The sequence below is a fragment of the Mercenaria mercenaria genome, chromosome 6 (assembly GCF_021730395.1).
Source record: "Mercenaria mercenaria strain notata chromosome 6, MADL_Memer_1, whole genome shotgun sequence".
NCBI lineage: Eukaryota > Metazoa > Mollusca > Bivalvia > Venerida > Veneridae > Mercenaria > Mercenaria mercenaria.
The window spans coordinates 77,059,092-77,081,858 of record NC_069366.1 but is presented as its reverse complement, the minus strand read 5'-3'; the positions used below and the strand labels follow the sequence as shown (position 1 = coordinate 77,081,858).

General features: G+C 35.6%; 1 protein-coding gene across 2 annotated transcripts in view; it reads right to left on the bottom strand.

Moving 5' to 3' along the window:
* The window catches only part of LOC123549931 (geranylgeranyl transferase type-2 subunit alpha-like), a 28,717-nt gene extending 5,959 nt beyond the window's left edge, over positions 1-22,758 (bottom strand). For both annotated transcript variants that reach the window (XR_008371451.1, XM_053546376.1), the window contains exons 1-10: positions 22,644-22,758; positions 18,174-18,284; positions 10,976-11,100; positions 10,438-10,625; positions 9,743-9,940; positions 8,227-8,310; positions 7,555-7,637; positions 6,810-6,914; positions 4,967-5,133; positions 2,445-2,533 (exon numbers count right to left, since the gene is read on the bottom strand). Coding sequence is in view for 1 of the 2 variants with exons in the window: in XM_053546376.1 (XP_053402351.1) it covers positions 2,445-2,533; positions 4,967-5,133; positions 6,810-6,914; positions 7,555-7,637; positions 8,227-8,310; positions 9,743-9,940; positions 10,438-10,625; positions 10,976-11,100; positions 18,174-18,284; positions 22,644-22,646 (1,153 nt within the window). In the remaining variant the exon portion in view is untranslated. The remainder of the gene's footprint in view (positions 1-2,444; positions 2,534-4,966; positions 5,134-6,809; positions 6,915-7,554; positions 7,638-8,226; positions 8,311-9,742; positions 9,941-10,437; positions 10,626-10,975; positions 11,101-18,173; positions 18,285-22,643) is intronic.
* Between the last annotated feature and the right edge of the window lie 9 nt (positions 22,759-22,767).

Genomic DNA, 22,767 nt, shown 5'->3' with positions numbered 1-22,767 from the left:
ATAGATAGCCTGGTTCTTTAACGTGCCCAGTGTATAGCACTGATACATGCAAGTATTGCCTGGGTTCCTGACCAGTACCTAGTTAGGTGGGAAACACTGAAAAGCGTTTCTGAAAATTCCCGAGTAGCTGACGGGGATCGAACCCCCGGCCTCAGGATTGGAAGGCCAGTGTGCAAACCACTGGGCTATCCGTCCACCACTGAGCTATCCGTCCACCTGTTAAAAGGGGTGCTTACCAAAAAGATACTGACTGAATAGTGAACAGTGCAGACTGATCATGATCTACACCGGTCACAAAGGCACAATCAATCATGTCCTGCAGGCTAAGGGTTAAACAAGAAACGCGGCAATGCCACGAAACCAGGTTTTCAACACTTTTCATAAGAATAAAAAAGTATACTGAATCACAGTGCACCACTTTAAAGCACAACCCTAACCCTAACCCTAACCCTAGTTTTAGTAACAATGACCTTGACCTTGATCCCAGAAACCCCAAAATCAATCCCAAGCTACAACTTTATAAGTTTTCTATACACCAAGTTTCATCATGATAGCTCATTCCTAAGTTAAGTTACTGACCGGAAACCCTTTTTCTATTTTAAGTAACAGTGACCTTGACCTTGACCTCAGAAACCCCAAAATCAATCCCAGCCTTTGTTTTGATATAAGCTACATACATACCAAGTTTTATTCAAATATCTTTACCGAAACAAAAGTTATTGACCGGAAACACCAGTTTGACGCTGCTGACGCCCGCCCATCAGCCCGCCAGCCCGACCAACGACATACCCCAATCTAATAACTCAGGTTTTCACGAAAACCTGGTTAATGAAACTATTCAATTTCTTGGGAGGTGCAAAACTTCATCATTAGGCAAACAACTTGAAGCCAACATCATTATCCAGTTGGCTCCATAGATACAGATATGTCAAAATACACCTAAAAATTGGAGGTACCATCCATGTTGTACCACAGAAAAGTGGTCTCGGTTTTTCCCTACAGCCAATAATAAAAAAGTTACTAAATAAGCTATTTATAGTAACATAAAAGGGAAGTAATTAAATTTTTTTTATTGCAAGCGAACAAAAGAAGGATCTGCCAAATAAAAAAAAGAGCATTGCAATGCAATGCAAATGCAGAGCAATATTCACACAAATCAAAGTCGTATGACCTTTGACCTCTAAGTGTGACATTGACATTGAAGTGAGCTACCTGAAACATGCGCTCTGCACGTCGTTTCAATTAGGTGAACATTTGTGTCAGGTTTCTCTGAAATCCATCAAGGTGTTCAAGAGTTACAGAGCGGGAGGGAAATTGCTAACCAACACACAGACAGACGGACACTGAGGCGATAACATAATATGTTGGGCGTATAAAAAGGAATCGAGATCTTATGGCGATACAAGTTGTGTGCAAGTTTGGTTAAAATCAAATCATAAATAAGGCTGCTGTTGTGCAGACAAGGTCAAAATAGCCAATTTTGGCCCTTTCAGGGGCCATAACTCTGGAACCTATTATGGGATCTGGCCGGTTCAAGGAAGGAACCAAGATCTTATGGTGACACAAGTTTTGTGCAAGTTTGGTTAAAATCAAATCATAAATGAAGCTGCTATTGTGCAGACAAGGTCAAAATAGCTAATTCTGACCCCTTCAGGGGCAATAACTCTGGAACCCATAATGGAATTTTGCAAGTTCCAGAAAGGAACCAAGATCTTATCGTGATACAAGCTGTGTGCAAGTTTGGTAAAAATCAAATCATAAATAAAGCTGCTATTGTGCAGACAAGGTCAAAATAGCTAATTTTGGGCCTGTCAGGGGCCACAACTCTGGAACCCATTAAGAAATCTGGCCAGTTCCAGAAAGGAACCAAGATATTATGGATATACAAGTTGTGTGCCAGTTTGGTAAAAATCAAATCATAAATAAAGCTGCTATTGTGCAGACAAGGTCAAAATAGCTAATTTTGGCACTTTCAGGGGCCATAACTCTGGAACCCATAATGGGATCTGGCCAGTTCAAGAAAGAAACCGAGATCTTATGGTGATACAAGTTGTGTGCAAGTTTGGTTAAAATAAAATCATAAATGAAACCACTATCGTGCAGACAAGAAATTGTTGACGGACGGACTGACGAAGGGTGATCACAAAAGCTCACCTTGTCACTATGTGACAGGTGAGCTAAAAATCACATGAAGAGGACAAAATGACTTCAGTAATATTGTCTTTTATCAAATATTCAAAGCATACTCATCACCCAAGGATCACACTCACAGCTCTGCTATCTGTAGATCTGTGCTCTCCCTATTGAGTAAGTTGATGTGCCAAAAGACAAATAAAGATATTGGAGTGAAAAGGTTCTTGTTTCCATATGCACACAAACCGCTGTCACTCACCTCTTGTAAAAGACTGGTTCTTACAAGGAACAAGATATCCTTTTCTACTTACACTTGTTTTCAGGTTCAACCTCAAACAGTTCCTGAACAGATTCCAGCTCCCTTTGCAGTGTATCTGTTGTGGCCGCACTCAGCTCATCTCTGTAACAACATTTTCAAACTTTTCATACAACAGCTTCGTGATACCTTTGTTCTATTCTATGTCCTAAATATAAGCAATATGTTTATCAAAAGTCATGACAAAAGATATTTTAGTGCTTTTCTGACACATTTAAAAATCCTTCTCTAAACTGGATATTTTCGCATCAATCTTATTTCACAATTCCAAAGATAAACAAGAGGGCCATGATGGCCCTATATCGCTTACCTGTTATTATTGCACTTGAGGCCAAGAAGGTCCTCAGAAAAAATATCTAAGTCCAAAGGACAGGAACAACAAAGTAAGAAATTTAACCAAACAGAAAAACAAAATTCTTACAAGGTACAGATATGTCAAAATACACCTAAAAATTGAAGGTACTATCCATGTTGTACCACAGAAAAGTGGTCTCGGGTTTTCCCTACGGCCAATAATAAAAAAGTTACTAAAAATAAGCTATTTATAGTAACGTAAAAGGGAAGTAATAAAAAAAAAAAATTATTGTAAGTGAACAAAGGATCTGCCAAATGAATCTGTTGAAATAAATGAAATTTCAGATTAGTATCTTCATTAGTTACTGAGATATACTCATTTTAATTTGAAACAAAAAACGCGGCAATGCCACGAAACCAGGTTTTCAACACTTTTCATAAGAATAAAAAAGTATACTGAATCACAGTGCACCACTTTAAAGCACAACCCTAACCCTAAACCCTAACCCTATTTTTAGTAACAATGACCTTGACCTTGATCCCAGAAATCCCAAAATCAATCCCAAGCTACAACTTTATATAAGTTTTCTATACACCAAGTTTCATCATGATAGCTCATTTCTAAGTTAAGTTATTGACCGGAAACCCTTTTTCTATTTTAAGTAACAGTGACCTTGACCTTGACCCCAGAAACACTAAAATCAATCCCAGCCTTTGTCTTGATATAAGCTACATACATACCAAGTTTTATTCAAATATCTTTACCGAAACAAAAGTTATTGACCGGAAACACCAGTTTGACGCTGCCGCCGCCCGCCCGCCCGATCAACGACATACCCCAATCTAATAACTCAGGTTTTTCGTTGAAAACCTGGTTAATAAAGGGAGGTAATTTGACATAAAATCAGTCCATAGTTATCTATCCTGATTGGCTCATTCCAACTAATGACAATAATGAAATTTCAAATAAGTCCTATAAGTACTTACTGATATGAATCCATTTTCACTACAATCAGGGGAGGTAATCCGATATAAAATAACTCTGGAAACTACGACTGGATCTGATTTGTCATGGAATCCAAGATTTATTGTTGTTGAAGATATTTTGGAAGTTTGTATCAAATAAAACCATAAATGAAGTCTCTTTATGGCTGCAAAAGCCAAAAAAGCCAATTTTGGACCTTTAAGGGGCCATAACTCTGGCCAATTAGGGGATCTGGCCGGTTCAATAAAGGAACTGAGATCTTATGGTGACACAAGTTTTGTGCAAGTTTGATTAAATTTAAATCATAAATGAAGCTGCTATTGTGCAGGAAAGGTCAAAATAGCTAATTCTGGCCCTTTCAGGGGCCATAACTCTGGAACCCATAATGGAATCTGGCCAGTTGAAGAAAGGAACCAAGATCTTATGGTGATACAAGTTGTGTGCCAGTTTGGTAAAAATCAAATCATAAATGAAGCTGCTATTGTGCAGACAAGGTCAAAATAGCTAATTCTGGCCCTTTCAGGGGCCATAACTCTGGACCCCATAATGGAATCTGGCCAGTTGAAGAAAGAAACCAAGATCTTATGGTCTTATGGTGATACAAGTTGTGTGCCAGTTTGGTAAAAATCAAATCATAAATGAAGCTGCTATTGTGCAGACAAGGTCAAAATAGCTGATTTTGGCCCTTTCAGGGACCATAACAATGGAACCCATAATGGGATCTGGCCAGTTCAAGAAAGGAACCATGATCTTATGGTGATACAAGTTGTGTGCAAGTTTGGTTAAAATAAAATCATAAATGAAACCACTATCGTGCAGACAAGAAATTGTTGACGGACGGACTGACGACGGATGATCACAAAAGCTCACCTTGTCACTATGTGACAGGTGAGGTAAAAAATTAAGCTCCAGCTGCTAAGAAAGTTTGCTTCCTACATGTAGCTGGTTATACATCTGGAATTCATGTTACTTTAATTTTTAAAATACTAATGTACTTTGAATTTGCAATAATTCTCAAAGTTTAAGAACACTTATGAAAATCGAATGAAGAAAAGTGATACCCAATCAACAGTAATTGCAAACCTCAGGTATGTCTATATGAAAGACTTTTCTAAATTCATTTCATATTCTTCAGACTTTGAACATCCTACATGAAACATTTACGACATAATTTCCTACAAAAGCCTGCCTGACATGCATGAATGGATATGTGTTAGTTTATTTTAACCATGACTTACCTAAATCTTGAACCCTGCTCTTCTTGAGAGAAGATCCAATGGCACGTCTCCCAAGGAGTTAACTCTAGACTATCTGACGACCCCCAGTCCTCGCCTGCAGCAGCTACTGACACTTCAACTTCTTCATTTGAAGGAATCCACGGTTCTGAGTCTTTTGGTTTAAATATGTGCTCAGAGTTAAGGAAAATTGTTTGTGTGGTATTTTCAGTTACAAAACTGTGGGCAGTTAATCTAACGGTAGTTCTTGGATTCTGTACAAGTACAAACCTGTTCTACACTAGTAACTGCCGACTTCTCCACATGATTCAGAGGTGGAGGACGAATGACTGCAGACACAATGGCTTTTATTAAATCATCACTGAGAACATATGCCTCGCCCGGGGATCAGACTCATAGCCCTGCCATCCACAGATTGAGCTATTGATAAGTGGGTGGGTTGAGTTGAGGAAGAAACATGCTAATTTTCACCTTTGAAGACACTGATAGTATTATTCCTCTACTTTACATGTCATCACTCTTTGGACAATGAAAATTATTTTAGTAGAACAAAATAATAATAAAAAAAGGTTTATTGCGTCCAAACAATACAGTGCTTGGAAAGTGACTACCTATCACTCACGAAACAAAAAAGGAATTCATATAATACTTAAAAGTCACAACGAAAAAAATTCTTTCATTCAAAGGCAGATCAATTTCCTTTTAAGTACAGTAGTTTCTTCATGCAGCATGTTCAATTTACTAGCCAGGAAAGGGTTACCTGTTACAATTAATTAGACAAAGTATTAAAAATTTTGTTCTCTACTTCTGATTCAGTAAGGAACACTGGTTAGGTCAATCGAGAGCCAAGATATAACTGTAGAGAAATACTTTTAAACCTGTATGATACACACAAACACAGTGATTTTCTTCTCGAACTCGTGAATGGGTCCAGTACCAGAAAAATTGTGAAAATTGATGTCATTTTTCTCAAAATTGTGAACTTTTCCCCCTTAATTGTGAATTTTTTCCCCTTGTGAATTTTCTTAATACTCTAAATCAAAATGTTTAATGACTGAATATGAATATATGGGTGTAAAAAGATAGGTATCTAAAACTTACATTAATATATTTATTCCAAAACAAATGAGGACACCATTTAAATGATTTGTACCTGATTCATACCTAAAAGCACTATGAATCAATGTTTCGTACCCAAACGCACTATGAATTAACGTTCAAGGATCGATAATATAGGACGACAAACGTAACAAATCTTGATTTCTACGCAAAAGTAGATAACAAACTCTCCAACACTTACCGTGCTATAGATGTATTGATCCGTCTTTAAGATTTAAGATCTCATGAGCAGCAGAAACTTTCGCCCTCTAGGGTACCATATTACATCAAGTTCTCTTATCTTAGTAACAGTGTTTCCCAAATGCACATGTGCGGTACGATTACTACCAGTAGGCATTGCTTACATGGCAGCCTCCATGCAATAATGCATTTTTATGTTTTTCTACTATTTTTAGAGGTTTTCACACCAACTGTGAATGGGTCCAGTGGACCCAATTTGAAAATTGTGAAGGACTGCTTGCAACTGTGAACAGGTCTAGGAAAAATATTTGGACATAAAAGTCCCATGATATGCACATGCCCACTTCATGCTAATGATGTATACCCTGTTTCATTTCAAATAGTGGAAACTGTAGGAGATGAGTATACAAAAATTTGTGAAGGATGACTGGCCAGACTGTTCAAACACTATATGCCTCCAAGATCTTCGACACCCGGGGCATAAGAGCTACTTTGCAATTAAAGGCTAAAAGAAAAGGATTACTTATTACACATTATAAAAGGATATCCATAAGGGGGAATAACATTCTGTCTGTTTTTTGTGTGTGCACCAAACACCTTCCACTCTTTCTCCATTAACACTAACATCTATTTCACATGTTGACGGAGATATCTGTAAAAAAAAAGTGTATGCTAAATGAAAACCATATTAAAGTCTTTATTACTGTTTAACAAACTTAAAGGGACATGACTACAGATATACATCACATTTTTAATTCCAGATATACATTACATTTTCAATATGTTTTATTTTACATCAAATACATACTTGGGTTATACTTATTCACTCGAGGCCAATCAAACAAGATCTACAACTTATCATTCTTGACACCTCGTTCCTCATGGTAACCATAACCATTAAGGTATGAGAGAAGAGAACCCAGTTTTCTTTTTAATGCCACTGGGTCCTTTTTTTAATGTATTTGATATGACGCAGTCAGAGAGGGAACCCAAAATCTCCCGCACTAAGTATATGTTCTACCACTAGGTTACATAAAAGTCTGCTACTTAAAGCAGACGCCTTTTATACAAAATTTACAGACTGTCAGCGGTTTTTGTATACCACATAGAACAAGCATTAATAAAGTACTAAATTGCCTTTAAACATGTTGCAAAATCTAAAATGCAATCACCTTTTAATGTAATTCATGACAGCCAATACAAATACTGGTTGTTTTTAAAATTAAATCAAACGTAAAAGTATAACAATACAAAGACTGACTGAGTTTGAAAATGCTACAAGATATATGTACCAAAACAGGTTGTGTAGTGTTGATCATCAGAACTTGTTCCGACCTGTCCACCATCATACATCCTACACCTGTCTTTCTTTTACCTGCAAACACAATACAATCTTTAACAAGGAGGCTAAAACAGCATACAAACATAACTTTGACAAAAGGGCTGTATTAATTCTAGATTGTTCACTTGATGGTTCTGATTCATGATGAATGCTCAATACAGCATTTCACAAGTTTTCTGTACAGCAATTTAAATACAGAAAACTGGCTTGTTCTGCCTCTAGCAGTTACATTTTCAAACAGATTGAGGTTGCTTTGATGCAGCCATAGTATATGATTCAAAATTTCCAAAATAAAAGGTAACATTTAACAATTTATTTCAAGAACAGCAAGCATAAACACTTCACCCCTTGGCAGCTGGATTACAAAGAAATATGTATTAAACATATGAAACATTTAAACATCATCAATGTAATGAAATGGCATCCACTTTGAGCAAACTTGTGAGTAACAAAAAACATTTTTTCTGTCTGACTTGTGGATAGCCTACATCAGCTAAAACTGTTTGCAAAGAGAAAAGGCTTAGTCAATACTGGTTCTGCCGCACTAAGATTTAACACAGCTTCTTTTGTATAACTTTATAACAGATCTCTGTAAGTACAATGAAAGGAAAGTAAGATTTACCTCTACCAAGAAGCCACCTGTGATAAAACCATGCACTTTGATCATCAGGGTCTGTGAAAAATGCATTCTGAACCGTCTCATATTCTGAAACAGATATCTCTTCAATTACAAGTCTACAATGTTTTATCATAGATATTGTTCTTATACAGGCTATATAATGAACTACCTTCATTCAATGAAACTTTGACATAGTCTGCAATTATTATAATATCTTAAAAGCTGATAAATCAAGTTTCCTTTGACAAGAACACAAGGCAGTCTGAAAGACAGCTAAATCCCCCGCCACTATTATCGATAGTGAAAAGGTAAACCTTTGACCTTGAGCTGTGACCTTGATATTGAATTGACATGGCTGACTCATGAAATATGCACATCGTCTTGATGGGGTTATTATTTGACCCAAGTTTCAAGAAAATCCTTCAAGGGGTTTAGGAGATACAGAGCTCAAACCTCTGACCTTGAGTTGTGACCTTGACCTTCAGTTGACATGGCTGACTCATGAGTTCTTGATGAGGTGATCATTTGACCCAAGTTTGATGAAAATACTTCAAGGGGTTTAGGAGATACAGAGTGGACACAAAATGGAAGGCTAAAAAAAAAACAACCTTAAGTTGTGACCTTGACCTTGAGCCCGCATGGCTGACTCATGAGTTCTGCACATTGTCTTGGTGAGGTGATCACTTGACCCAAGTTTCATAGGTATCCTTTAAGGGGATTAGGAGATACAGAGCGGACACAAAATGGAAGGCTCAAACCTTTGACCCCCGAGTTGTGACCTTGAGCCAACATAGCTGATTCATAAGTTCTGCACATCGTCTTGATGAGGTGATCATTTTACCCAAGTTTCATGAAAATCCTTCAAGGGGTTTAGGAGATACAGAGCGGACACAAAATGGAAGGCTCAAACCTTTGACCTTGAGTTGTGACCTTGACCTTGAGCTAACATAGCTGACTCATGAGTTCTGCACATCGTCTTGATGAGGCGATCATTTGACCCATGTTTTGTGAAAATCCTTCATGGGGTTTAGGAGATATGGAGCGGACACGAAAGTGTTACGAACAAATGGAAGGATGGATGGCGGGGGCCTTCCTATAACCCCCACCACTCATGGCGGGGGATTAAAAATCCTTGCAGCACAAGTTAAAATGTGAAATTTACAGAAGTGGCTTTACTGTTCGTTCCAACTTTTCTGTCACAAGGTATTTTCTTTCATTCCATTTTAATACATGTATTTCACATTATTCTAAAGAACTCAGAGAGTGATAATCTATTTTTTTTTTTAATTTTCAAAATATCTTGGTTTACATAATATTTTAGATTAATAGAGCTGTAAGAAATAAAGCAAGAATTGTTAGTACTGATACATGCTCCCTTAAGTATAGCATTGTCTTCAGTTATGATTGTTGCAAAACTTTGTTTACTTTGAAAAATAATTCGAACTTTGATGATCAATAATTACTTATAAGACTGAGAAGGAGTAAGAAAGAATGAGTATTGAAGTTTGAATTTCCCTACCTTTAATTAGAACACTCTCCTCTACACCGACTGAGGTGACCTCATCTGGATATATTAGAGGCAAGAGCTTACTTCTGTAATGCCATGAAGAAAAGTTTGAAAAATTGTTACAAATTTTGCTTGTCGTAAATTCTAGTTCCTCCTCAGGCGGAATCTCTGCTCGCTTGACAACAAATCGACGATAATCCCAACAGTGAACTGAAAGTATAAACGTAATAACTGCCACTAAAATGGGTACAGCCACAGATTTAGAGACATTAAAAGATGATACACAATATATCTCTTTTTTTTTTGCATAACTACATGATCTAAACTTAGTCCAAATGTTTTCTGTTTGCTTTACTTCTAATGGACATGGGAAGGACTGTTCTATAAAAGTTTGAAGATGTGGCAATTCAATAGTTTCATTTCAAATTTTCAAACAACAACCATTTTCGCAGTTCAACTGCACTGTTTGAAAAATGATGTCCAGGGACTAATTTCAGGTATTAATTAAAATCTTGGTTTTACATTTTTTTTCTAAATGGTTTCTGACTACTGTAGGGAACTTAAGGATCATATTTCTGTTAGCTAGAAATATTCTCGAAGACCAATCTAAGTTTGCCACTGTCATTGTCCAATTTCAAAACTGCAATCAGAAACAACCAATTAGATGCTTGAATTTAGAGACTGGTATCCAAATATCAGATACTCACAATTTCTCTCATCATACTCCAAGAAGAGATTGCATAGATGAAGTTCTTGTTTCCAGTCTGGTTTTGCCATCGTATCCATAATAAAGCAACGATGGTTCCATACACCGTATGATTTTGGGTTCTGTCTGAGACAGGACTCCAGGAACTGTAACTCGCCCTTAAATAGTTCATGCATCTCATCTTCTGGTCTGTTGATGTAAATAGAAATGAACATATGAGCCACACCATGAGAAAACCAACATAGTGACTTTGCGACCAGCATGGATCCAGACCAGCCTATGCAGCTTGCACTATTACACTTTCGTGAATAAAAGAACAAGATTTACTAAATGCTACACAAAGTGTGTAACTTAATGTAGAATTTATGATACACTTTCTCATTATCCCATTCACAACTGTTGCTTTCTGTACACACAGTATTTCTTTATATTTTGCAATTTTTCTTTGCCTTTGCAAATTTATGTTTATAAACTTGACCTGATATTCTGTAATGCAAGTACAACAATAACACATATTTTTTTCCCCTTTGGTTACTCACTTATTGTCTTTAAAATGTAGAAAAATCTCTTTTCTGTAGTTCCAGAAAGTAGAAAAATCAGAGTTCATAGATAAAATCTCTCCTGTAATCTTCAGAGCTTCTTCATCATATTCTTTATTCTTTCTCTGAAATAGAAAACATCATTGTATATTATGAAGACATGGGAAACAAGCTTTCTTGAGTTATCATCCGGAAAAGGATTGGTCTAAATATCGACTGACAGTCCGACAGACCGACCGACATCTGCAAAACAATATATCCCTCCTTCTTCGAGTACAGTAGAAGCTGGCTTATTGTGAAATCATTAACATTCAATAGGGGACTAATTTTCATGGGTTTCCTGATTAAGTGAATCCATGAAATTAATTTCAAGTGAATATAAATATGAAAATATTATCTAGTCTAAAACCAAGAAGCCAAGAGCTTTAATATACATTTGGTAAATTGGTATCACTGAGGTGAGCGTTTCACGACTCTGTGGATCCTCATGTTATTTCTATTGTTGGAAAATTGTTACTATTTTTTCAGAAAGAACTCGGCTTGTAAGCTTCAAAGCCAATTTCCCCAAAAAATTAATGCTGAATACTATTACATAATTGAGCCATGTCATGCAAAAAAGTGTCTTCATGACTGAGTAAATTTCTGTCAAGACTTACTGTAGATCCAGGCTTTTCTATGCTTTTAGGTTGTTGAAATAGGATCAGAAAATTGCCTCTTGAAAAAGTTTAATAAGCCTTTTGTTACTTAGCAAACACTGTGGGCCCTGATCAGACTGATCTGGGCCCACACTGTTTGCAAAGTCCTGAAGATTACCAAAGGCAGTTGTTAGTGTGACGTGACTCTATTATAACCATGTTAATTCATACAGTCATGGCTTACACTTTAATGGCTATGGACTTAATTTTGTACATACTTTTATGAAAATATAGAAGACGGAGTTAGCCATGTGTCATTCTGTTATGTGACATAATGGCTTATCTTGTTGCTTGTTCTTGTCCTTTACTTTTGAGAATGGCAGCATGACCAAATTAGGTCAATGATGCATTACCTTAGTTTCCTTTGTGACTCCTCTCGGATTATGCTGTTCTGTCACATGGGAGGGTTGTATGCTTCGGAGAGGGTAAGGACATGACAAAATGCCTAAGTTTTTATTCATTTATCGCACATGCGTGTGGTCATGTGCTTGCTTTCTGGCTTTTCATTTTGCTGTCTGTCATTCTTGAAATTTTAGCCTCAAATATTGATAAAGGTGATTAAGTTATTGTAATAAACTGAAGTTCTGTTAAAAACATCTTGTCGATTTTGTCCTTTTTTATTTGTACTATAACGATTTAAATTTTTGAGTGTATATGAATACCTTTGTCCAAAAAAGAAAAAGAGACAGTGTCATGTAGAAATCTCTGTTTTCAGCAATTTTTAAAAATGATTCTTGATAATATTCTGTCTTTACCAAAGTTTCACTATACTACTGTAGCTGGAACACAGGTGATACAGAGAACAAAATCACATATTAAATTGTTCACATAAAGGTAAATTAGGCCTTAATTTTTTTTTGTTTTCGGTAGCATTCACAAAATAAATTAGGGTAGGTAGGTTGGAAAATGTTTTTTGTTCGTTTAAAATTATTGAGACTTTTCGGAAATTATTTTTAGGTCAAGAAATGAATACAAATAAGGAGGTTATGTCTTTAGAGCACCAATAAGTTCCTTTCTAACATCAATGACAATGTTTAAAGCATAAAAAGTGCAGTTCTGCATTTTTTTATTAAAAATTTGAAAAAAAAATTTGCTGAGGCCATAAAAACATTAAAATTTTAGGGTCGGACCAACCATTTTGGGTAGGTCGGAATACTGTAAACAAACAATTTTTTTATGCCTTACACAGTCACTTCAAAAGCAACAGAACTCTGTAACCATGCCACTGCACATCAATATTGGCTATAAGTTAAAACACAAAAGTGCTGTACCATTACTGAAATAATGACAGTGGAATTCACGGACTGTCCTGAAAAATTAAATTCTTGTTGAATATTTGGGAGGGGTGAAACCGGTCCAAATTAAACCAACATAGCTGTGCATCTGCACAGTCTGGTCAAGATCCATACTGTTTACTTTCAAACCCTATTGCAATTACAGAAACCTACAACAGTTAGCAAGCAGCAAAGATCCTGACCAGACTGCACAGATGCGCAGGCTGGTCTGGATCCACACTGGTCATAAATGCTCTATGTTGGTTTTCTCATGCTGCAGCTCATTTCCCCCCTGTATAGCTTCATTTTAGCATAAATTAATTTCTTGTATGAAATTTATATCCGGATGTAATGAAATGTGTACAGTCAAGTATTAATGCATACGCTTGGAAAAAAAAAAAAAAAAAAAAAAAAAAAATTTAAGGTAATGATAAACATATTTTTATTTTATTTGACCATTATTACTGGCTTAAGGTATTGTTCAGTTTAATTCATTTACCAATTTATCAATAGAAATACAAAAATATAAATACAGACAAGAGCACCGCCTTGCGGGTGCTGACGCTCATCTGATTTTTTTTTGTGTAATAGAAATATTGTCCTACCCATGATTTTCTAAGTCTAAAAAGGGCCATCATTCTTGCAAAAAGCAGGATAGAGTTATGTTTCTTGATGTACAGTGTCCACTTATGATGGTGAAAAACTGTTGCAAGCTTTAAAGCAATAGCTTTGATAGTTTATGAGAAAAGTTGACTTAAACATAATACTCAACCAAGAAAATGATTTTCTAAGTCCAAAAGGGGCAATAATTATTGCAAAAAGCAGGATGGAGTTATGTTGCTTGCTGTACAGGGTCAGCTTATGATGGTCAACAAGTGTTGCAAGTTTCAAAGCAATAGCTTTGATAGTTTAAGAGAAAAAGTTGACCTAAACATAAAACTTAACCAAGAAATCTGATATTTTCTAAGTCCAAAAGGGGCCATAAATCTTGCAAAAAGCAGGACGGAGTTATGTTTCTTGCTGTACAGGGTCAACTTATGATGGTGAACAAGTGTTGCAAGTTTTAAAGCAATAGCTTTGATAGTTTAGGATAAAAGCTGACCTAAACATAAAACTTAACCAAGAAAACTGATTTTCTAAGTCCAAAAGGGGCAATAAATCCTGCAAAAAGCAAGATGGAGTTATGTTTCTTGATGTACAGGGTCAGCTTATGATGGTGAACAAGTATTCCAAGTTTCAAAGCAATAGCTTTGATAGTTTAGGAGAAAAGTTGACCTAAACATAAAACTTAACCAAGAAATCTGATATTTTCTAAGTACAAAAGGGGCCATAAATCTTGCAAAAAGCAAGATGGAGTTATGTTTCTTGCTATACAGGGTCAGCTTATGATGGTGAACAAGTATTCCAAGTTTCAAAGCAATAGCTTTGATAGTTTAGGAGAAAAGCTGACCTAAACATAAAACTTAACCAGGCAACGCCGACGCCGACGCCGACGCCGACAACCGCTCAAGTGATGACAATAACTCATCATTTTTTTTCAAAAAATCAGATGAGCTAATAAGCGATAATTCAATGAGATAATAATAACAAGAGCACCGCCTTGCGGGTGCTGACGCTCATCTGATTTTTTTTGTGTAATAGAAATATTGTCCTACCCATGATTTTCTAAGTCTAAAAAGGGCCATCATTCTGATGATGGTGAACAAGTATTCCAAGTTTCAAAGCAATAGCTTTGATAGTTTGGGAGAAAAGTTGACCTAAACATAAAACTTAACCAAGAAATCTGATATTTTCTAAGTACAAAAGGGGCCATAAATCTTGCAAAAAGCAAGATGGAGTTATGTTTCTTGCTATACAGGGTCAGCTTATGATGGTGAACAAGTATTCCAAGTTTCAAAGCAATAGCTTTGATAGTTTAGGAGAAAAGCTGACCTAAACATAAAACTTAACCAGGCAATGCCGACGCAGACGCCGACAACCGCTCAAGTGATGACAATAACTCATCATTTTTTTTCAAAAAATCAGATGAACTAAAAAAAATGAAAAAATAATTCAAGTGCAGATACAATAGTTTCCCGGTCATCAGAAAGAAAATACTGTATCTAACACTATTTTCATTGTATATTTGTAATTTATGTTATTTATAAGTAAAACAATAATTCTATGCTTAAAGCAATATGAATTTTATAAATAATATTTAATGAATAATGCAGATACAATAGTTTCACAGTAGTTTTTTAAATTCAATAACGTCATTTTGAACGTGAAACTATTGTATCTGACACTTTTTGCTAAATCTTAAAAATAAATTATTTGAGTACATTTTAAAAGCCAACATATTATTTCTTATTTCAACTGATAATGATTTACTAAGAATGGTAATACTAAGCTGTGTTTTTTAAGAAAATATTCAGTTTTTTCTTTCTCCTGTAAAATTTACAACAAGAGCACCGCCTTGCGGGTGCTGACGCTCATCTGATTTTTTTTTGTGTAATAGAAATATTGTCCTACCCATGATTTTCTAAGTCTAAAAAGGGCCATCATTCTTGCAAAAAGCAGGATAGAGTTATGTTTCTTGATGTTCAGTGTCCACTTATGATGGTGAAAAACTGTTGCAAGTTTTAAAGCAATAGCTTTGATAGTTTATGAGAAAAGTTGACTTAAACATAATACTCAACCAAGAAAATGATTTTCTAAGTCCAAAAGGGGCAATAATTATTGCAAAAAGCAGGATGGAGTTATGTTGCTTGCTGTACAGGGTCAGCTTATGATGGTCAACAAGTGTTGCAAGTTTCAAAGCAATAGCTTTGATAGTTTAAGAGAAAAAGTTGACCTAAACATAAAACTTAACCAAGAAATCTGATATTTTCTAAGTCCAAAAGGGGCCATAAATCTTGCAAAAAGCAGGATGGAGTTATGTTTCTTGCTGTACAGGGTCAACTTATGATGGTGAACAAGTGTTGCAAGTTTTAAAGCAATAGCTTTGATAGTTTAGGATAAAAGCTGACCTAAACATAAAACTTAACCAAGAAAACTGATTTTCTAAGTCCAAAAGGGGCAATAGATCTTGCAAAAAGCAAGATGGAGTTATGTTTCTTGATGTACAGGGTCAGCTTATGATGGTGAACAAGTATTCCAAGTTTCAAAGCAATAGCTTTGATAGTTTAGGAGAAAAGCTGACCTAAACATAAAACTTAACCAGGCAGCGCCGACGCAGACGCCAACGCCGATGCCGACAACCGCTCAAGTGATGACAATAACTCATCATCTTTTTTCAAAAAATCAGATGAGCTAAAAATGCAGATACAATAGTTTCCCGGTCAGCCCTCGATTTATAGAACATGTTTTTTGTAATAACTATTTGTGTCAAAAAAAAAAAAACTGTCAATTTTGAAATGAAAGGAAAACAGCTATTTCACAGTAGAATTTGGCTGGCTAATATAATGAAGATTTTACATGAAAAGATTGGATGAAATGTTAAATGCGTTTAATACACTGTATATAAACAAACCTTAAATATTATTCTTTACCCTGCTAAAATTTTACAGTGGACTGGTCCATCATTCAATTTGGGCAGTACCACTTATTATTCCAAGGTGTGTTCGCTGAAAATTTACTGACTGAATGGCGACCAGTGCAGACCGTGATCCGCCTGCAAAGACATGTAGGTTGATCTTTGTCTGCACTGGTCAAACTAGAGCTATCACTAAAGGTGATGAATGTACCCCCCCCCCCCCCCGCATGCACTGACACAGTACATTGCAATTTGAGACACACAAGACTGCATAATTATGTGGACTGTATGTATATAGACTGTATGTTTACAGTATAGTAACAAAAAAACAAAATCCCATAACTATGCAGAACATTTATTTAAAAGAACGTAACATGCACCATGCACAACTAGGGCTGGTACTGATCACTTGTGTGAAGTTTCATTAAATTGTGTGCAGGGGTTCGAAGATTAGGCGCGCACAAGATTGCATATGCAGACTGTATGTACATAGTATGTTAACAAGAAACAAAGTCCCGTAACGCTGCAGTTTTTGTTGTTGAAATAACCTAACATGCCCCATGCACAAATACTGTTGTTACTGATCACTTGTGTGAAGTTTCATTAAATTGTGTCAAGGGGATGAGGAGAGATGGTGCGCACAAGATTGTGTCTATGTATATAGTATAGTAACAAAAACAAAGTCCCGTAACTCTGCAATCTTTTTTCTGAAAGAACCTAACATGCCCCATGCACAACTACTGTTGTTACAGATCACTTGTGTGAAGTTTCATTAAATTGTGTCAAGGGGATGAGGAGAGATGGTGCGCACAAGATTGTGTCTATGTATATAGTATAGTAACAAAAAACAAAGTCCCGTAACTCTGCAATTTTTTTTTCTGAAAGAACCTAACATGCCCCATGCACAACTATAGTTGTTACTGATCACTTGTGTGAAGTTTCATTAAATTGTGTCGAGGGGATGAGGACAGATGGTGCGCACAAGATTGTGTCTACGGATAGACAGACGGACAGACAGACAGACAACCTGAAACCAGTATACCCCCCCTTACAACTTTGTTGTCGGGGGGTAAAAAAAAGCAGAATCACTGCGTCAGCAGGTTAAAGAAATATACCAGAGGTTCCAACATTGATAGACTATCTTCCTAGATTGTCAGGATACAGAATGAATAGGTAACATACATTTTTCATAACAAACATAAGGCCAAACAAAAAAAAACTGTGTTTAGGCTTTCCAACACTATAATTGAGCTCCAACCCAATCTTGATTGTTTTTCCTTAAAATATTTATATTTTGCTGCCATGAGTGAAATTTAGGAATATTTTCCTAACATTTGTTAAAATTCATTCATCTGAAGTTTGACGTATATAGCTAGATTCACTTTTTGAGACTAGCTGTACTACATGAAATCAAAAATCAGAATTTTGTTTAGAAAAGATTAAAACTGCCTACATATCTAGTAGTATTTACCCTATTTTCATATTGTCGTTTTAAATTTTTAATACAAACACACAAATCATTCTGACAGCAGAAATGCGAGTCTTAATTTAACAAATTAATAAATGTACCATAAATTCAACTTTCATGAAAGCAAAAGGGTTGAGCCACAAATTTTGCTAACATTAGAGGGCTGACCCTTCCAAGAATTTAATTTTCGTGGGTCTAGTAACCCTAAACACAGTTAATGTCTTGTTTGGCCTTAGCATATTTTTACTTTAGAGAAGATTTTCTCAGTTGCACTTGTGTACAGTTTCAGTTTCTTCTCTCTTTCCTTTCTCTTAGCTTCCTGCTGCTCAGCTGTAGTCTTCACTTTTACACGGCCATGCTGAAATCAGATATCACACTAAATTCTTTGCTTACAGGTAAAAGATTTATCCTCAATTATCTTGTCTCCAGCTTATCCCAATATCAGTTAGCTGGAGGAGCGGTGGATTAATCTTACCATCACTGGTTAATAGTCAGACAGTATTACCACTGGACCACTGCATCTGCTCTTTACACTGGATTAAAATTTGCACTGCTTTACTAATATGTCTGTCCCAAACCTGTATTTTCACAGTTAACTTAATTGAGACACGGTATACTATAAACTGTCCAGTGACATTTCAATTTGCACTCAAGGTATCAAAGAGGTCAATATGACCTTTGATTGAAAGCACACTAAGTCTTATAAAAGACCAATTGTAATACTCTTTAGTGATGAACAACTATCATTGTAACACTCAGAAGTTATTGTTATATAGTGAATGAGTCATACAAAAGTACTTTTTTAGTATGCTGTTTTGGGATGATAATAGCTGCAGCCTCTAATTGCGAAGCTTCGATCATCATCCAGACCAAAAGTCGACTGCAGCAAAACCAGTGAAAATGCTTCCCATCTATTTGGCTCCAGAAGTTACAGTATGAAAATGGTTGTATGTTCTGTGACATCTGCATTTCCAATACACAGGGCTCAAATTTAACTTTTTAGACCACTTGCAAATTTTAGCAAGTACTATTGTAGCTTTTTTTCTTACATGCTAAATCTGAAAATCTACTTGCAAGACTTTAGACTTTCAATTAAAAATGTCACAGTATCCTTAAAAATCGTGTTAGAACAATAATATTGTTTGCACGGTTTTCCTTTGACGCACAATTTTTTGTGAGGAAAACCCTGTCACTTCCTTCCCCAAACGAAACCAAAACAGAATCAGCAAACATTAACAAAAATAGGCTGAGTAACATTTTCAAAATTTTGAATTAACTCTCTGCCAGAAGAAAAAATACAACATACTGGTTTGAGTTGTAAATTTGACCACTTTTTGCGGATTTTCATAAATATTTCTTTCTTTTTGCAACGGATTTGTATAGAATTTCTACCATATGTGCTGTAATACAAGCAACATTGATTGTTATCGCCGTTTACAGCATGGTAAACAATAAAACTGCACTTAAAATAACGGACAGGTTTAGGCTCCACATTTTATCTTCTAGAGGTTGTAAATATTCAGCCACTTTTTAAACATAAAGTTGGTTATATTTTCAACATTGTCTTGAAAATAAATTGATGCTAAAGCCAAAATCATTCTTTTTCAACAAACTGCAATCAATTTTCAATGGCATAATTCGTGAGAAATAATTGCCAACAGAGATTTAAAAAGCGCCTGTCATCCTTCTCACACTGGCATGACGTAGTCTAATTTTTACGTCACTATTTATTACACATTCTAGCATAAAACTGCTGCTTTTTTTAATTTTTCAGGGTGTTTTAAACGTGTGTTAACAGTGAGATTCTCGCACTCACATGCTGTTATAACTCCTTTTTACATAAAAGTGTAAACCTAATACGGCCCCAAAACTGATAATTCAAAAGAAAATGACGTCAATGTGAACAAACAACGTAGACTTTACCGCCCATTTCATGGAAATTAAATGATATTGATTTACCTATTTTTACACGTTTTATGCTAGAATAGCGTAAGCATATCTTCTTTTCGTGTTATAACATCCTCAGAATCCCTTAGACCTCAGCATAATGCGTGCGATTACGCCACATGACCTGCGAGACAAAATATTTACTGTTTGGAGTACACAACTTTAGGTTAGGACAACTTTTTTTCTACTTACTTCAACTTGTTGTTTTTAACGACTTTGTTGCTAAAGCAAGTGCTTGTGATGCATTTTTCAAGCATCTGGCTCAAAAAAAAGCTTTAAAGTGGGTGGCCGAATAGTTACGACCTGGCCGAATACGTGACTCGAACCAGTATAGTTGCTGGTTGCAAAGTAGTCTCAATTTTTCAACTGCAAGGCAGACCAATTTTACAGACTTACATTTACAGTATGATGCATCATGGCCTCTATGTTTCAAGTAGTTAGGATCAAAACTGTGGTGGAAATCAAAGCAATCTGAATTTCATTGTTTATTGTTTTACATACACTTTTTTTTTTTACTACTGTGACTATTTTTTACTTAGTAGGAAAACATAAATTACTTAAAAATGCTAAAATATAAACAAAAGTTATAAAATGGCATGTTAAACCTAGCACTACTCCTTCCATATACTTACTTATACAAAATTTTGTAATGTATATTAAACGTGTAACCAATGAAAGTCCATAACATATAACAGGGTTTAAAATAAACCGATCAATACACGCACGGCTTTACATGACTGAGAAACAAATTTAACAGTGTAAGTAGAAAACACACTGATATACACAGAGTTTAAATGTTTTGTTTACAGACATGTAACATCATTCCCACCAACTTTTTGAAAAGTCGGTACATGTACCCACATGCATCAGCAAATGTGGGTACAGATAAAAAAGTTTGGTACAAACCATACAAATTAAAACAAGAGCTGTCCATTAGAAAGCCAATGCTCGACCATTCAAATTATTGTCCCGGAAGCAAGAAAATGTTACCATTAGTTTTTTGGATAGTAACTTGCATGCAAAACTTTAACCAGAAGTTTTTTATTCAAAAGGGGGCATAATTTGGCCAAAATGCAGGTCAGAGTTATGGGACTTGATGCTATCTGCTAGTTTTATAACCCTGAAGACACAGGTGAAGTTTCATTTCAATATCTGCATTAGTTTTGGAGATATAAAACTTTAACCAGGATTTCCCAAGTCCAAATGGGGGCAAATTTGCTCAAAACACATGTCAGAGTTATGGAACTTGACCCAGTGAGGTTGGTAATTGACCTAGAAAAAGAAAAAATAAGTTTCAAAGCTATATGCCTTTAAATGATAGCTGTATGTACTTGCATGCAAAACTTTAACCAAAGTGTGACTCTGATGCCGATGCCGACACCGACGACAGGGTGAGTAGAATAGCTAGACTATTCTTTGAATAGTCGAGCTAAAAAATGTTCCAACAAAATTAAAAAGAAGTATTATGAGAAGGGATACCTTTAATTCAGCCTGTGTTAATGACAGTGGTTTGTTTTACACATGCACCACAAGTATACAGCTAGAGCTTATAAAGGAGAAGTCACTTCTCCTCCAAGAACAGTAAGGAGGCGTCTAGGTGAAGAAAAGGGCGTTTCCTTCAAATTATCATTTCTCACGCTTGTGAAGCGATATGAAAAGATGGCTATAAAGTATAATCATCTTGTTTATGGATTAAAACTATTGATGTGAACATTCATTTTCTTAGACAAATCATTTCAAACGCAATGAATATAACTACTATTGCTTTATTCCATAATTTTTAAAAAAACTTTTTTCAAATATCCTAGCCAGTGCTAGTTTTTTGCTGCTATATCTTGCATATAGTCATCAACTTAGCATAAACAGTATCAGACTTGCATAAAAATGGAAAGTAATTTGTAGAAATGTGCCCGATAAACATGATGAAAGTCAGTATAAAACCAGTCATTTTGTAAATATTTATAAACAAGCAGCTTATGAGTCTTTCTTATACAATGGAGATCAAACAATTGTGTAGTAATGCCAGCTGACTGCTTAATTATTCAACGCATAAGACGTAACCGCGGCGCTAATTGGCTGAACACAATTGACTGTCGTGTATCGGATATTTTGATTTGCTTTCACACTTCTCGGGAAAAATCTCGCAAGTACCTGAAGTAGGCGGAGCCTAAATCATGCTACCGGTGTGTGTTTCGTGTATTCCACACTCATTTTGACACTGTGCAAATTGTCAACAGTCCGGATAGCGTTGATTAGTGCAACTTGGCGCAGACATGCAATTCGGCTCTATCTTCATTTGAAATTCGTAATACTGTTTACATGTCATACTGATACAACCGCATTTTAAAATAAATTCGTATTGATACAGCCAAATTTTAAAATAAATTCGTATCCGATCTCTAACAAATTCGTAATTACGAAAGTACGGCCCTTATCTGGAGCTCTGCTTGCATACAATTAGTTGGATTGCAACATAGATATATGATTGAAAAATTGATAAAAAAGGAACTACATTGCAGATGAAGACACCAAAAATTTATAATAACTGGCTGAGGTGTGAACTTGCCTGAAGGAAAGGGGATGCATGTGACTCTACCTGCCCATCCAAATAAATTTCTATCCGAATGATATGTAAAAATTGTAGCTCAGGAAATCAATTAAAATCAATATAACATGCCTTAAAATGGAATTGAATAAAATAATGAAATATGATTTTGTAATAATATTATTATTTATCTAAGCTAGATACTTTAGATACTTGAAAAAATACCATTTTGCCAAGTTGTCCTAGATTGCAGACTTGTTCAGCAGCTTACAACAATAAAGTATACAAATGTTCAGTTAAATTGAAATATTATATTTTCTGCAAACGCATTCATTGTTTCTATTCGTTT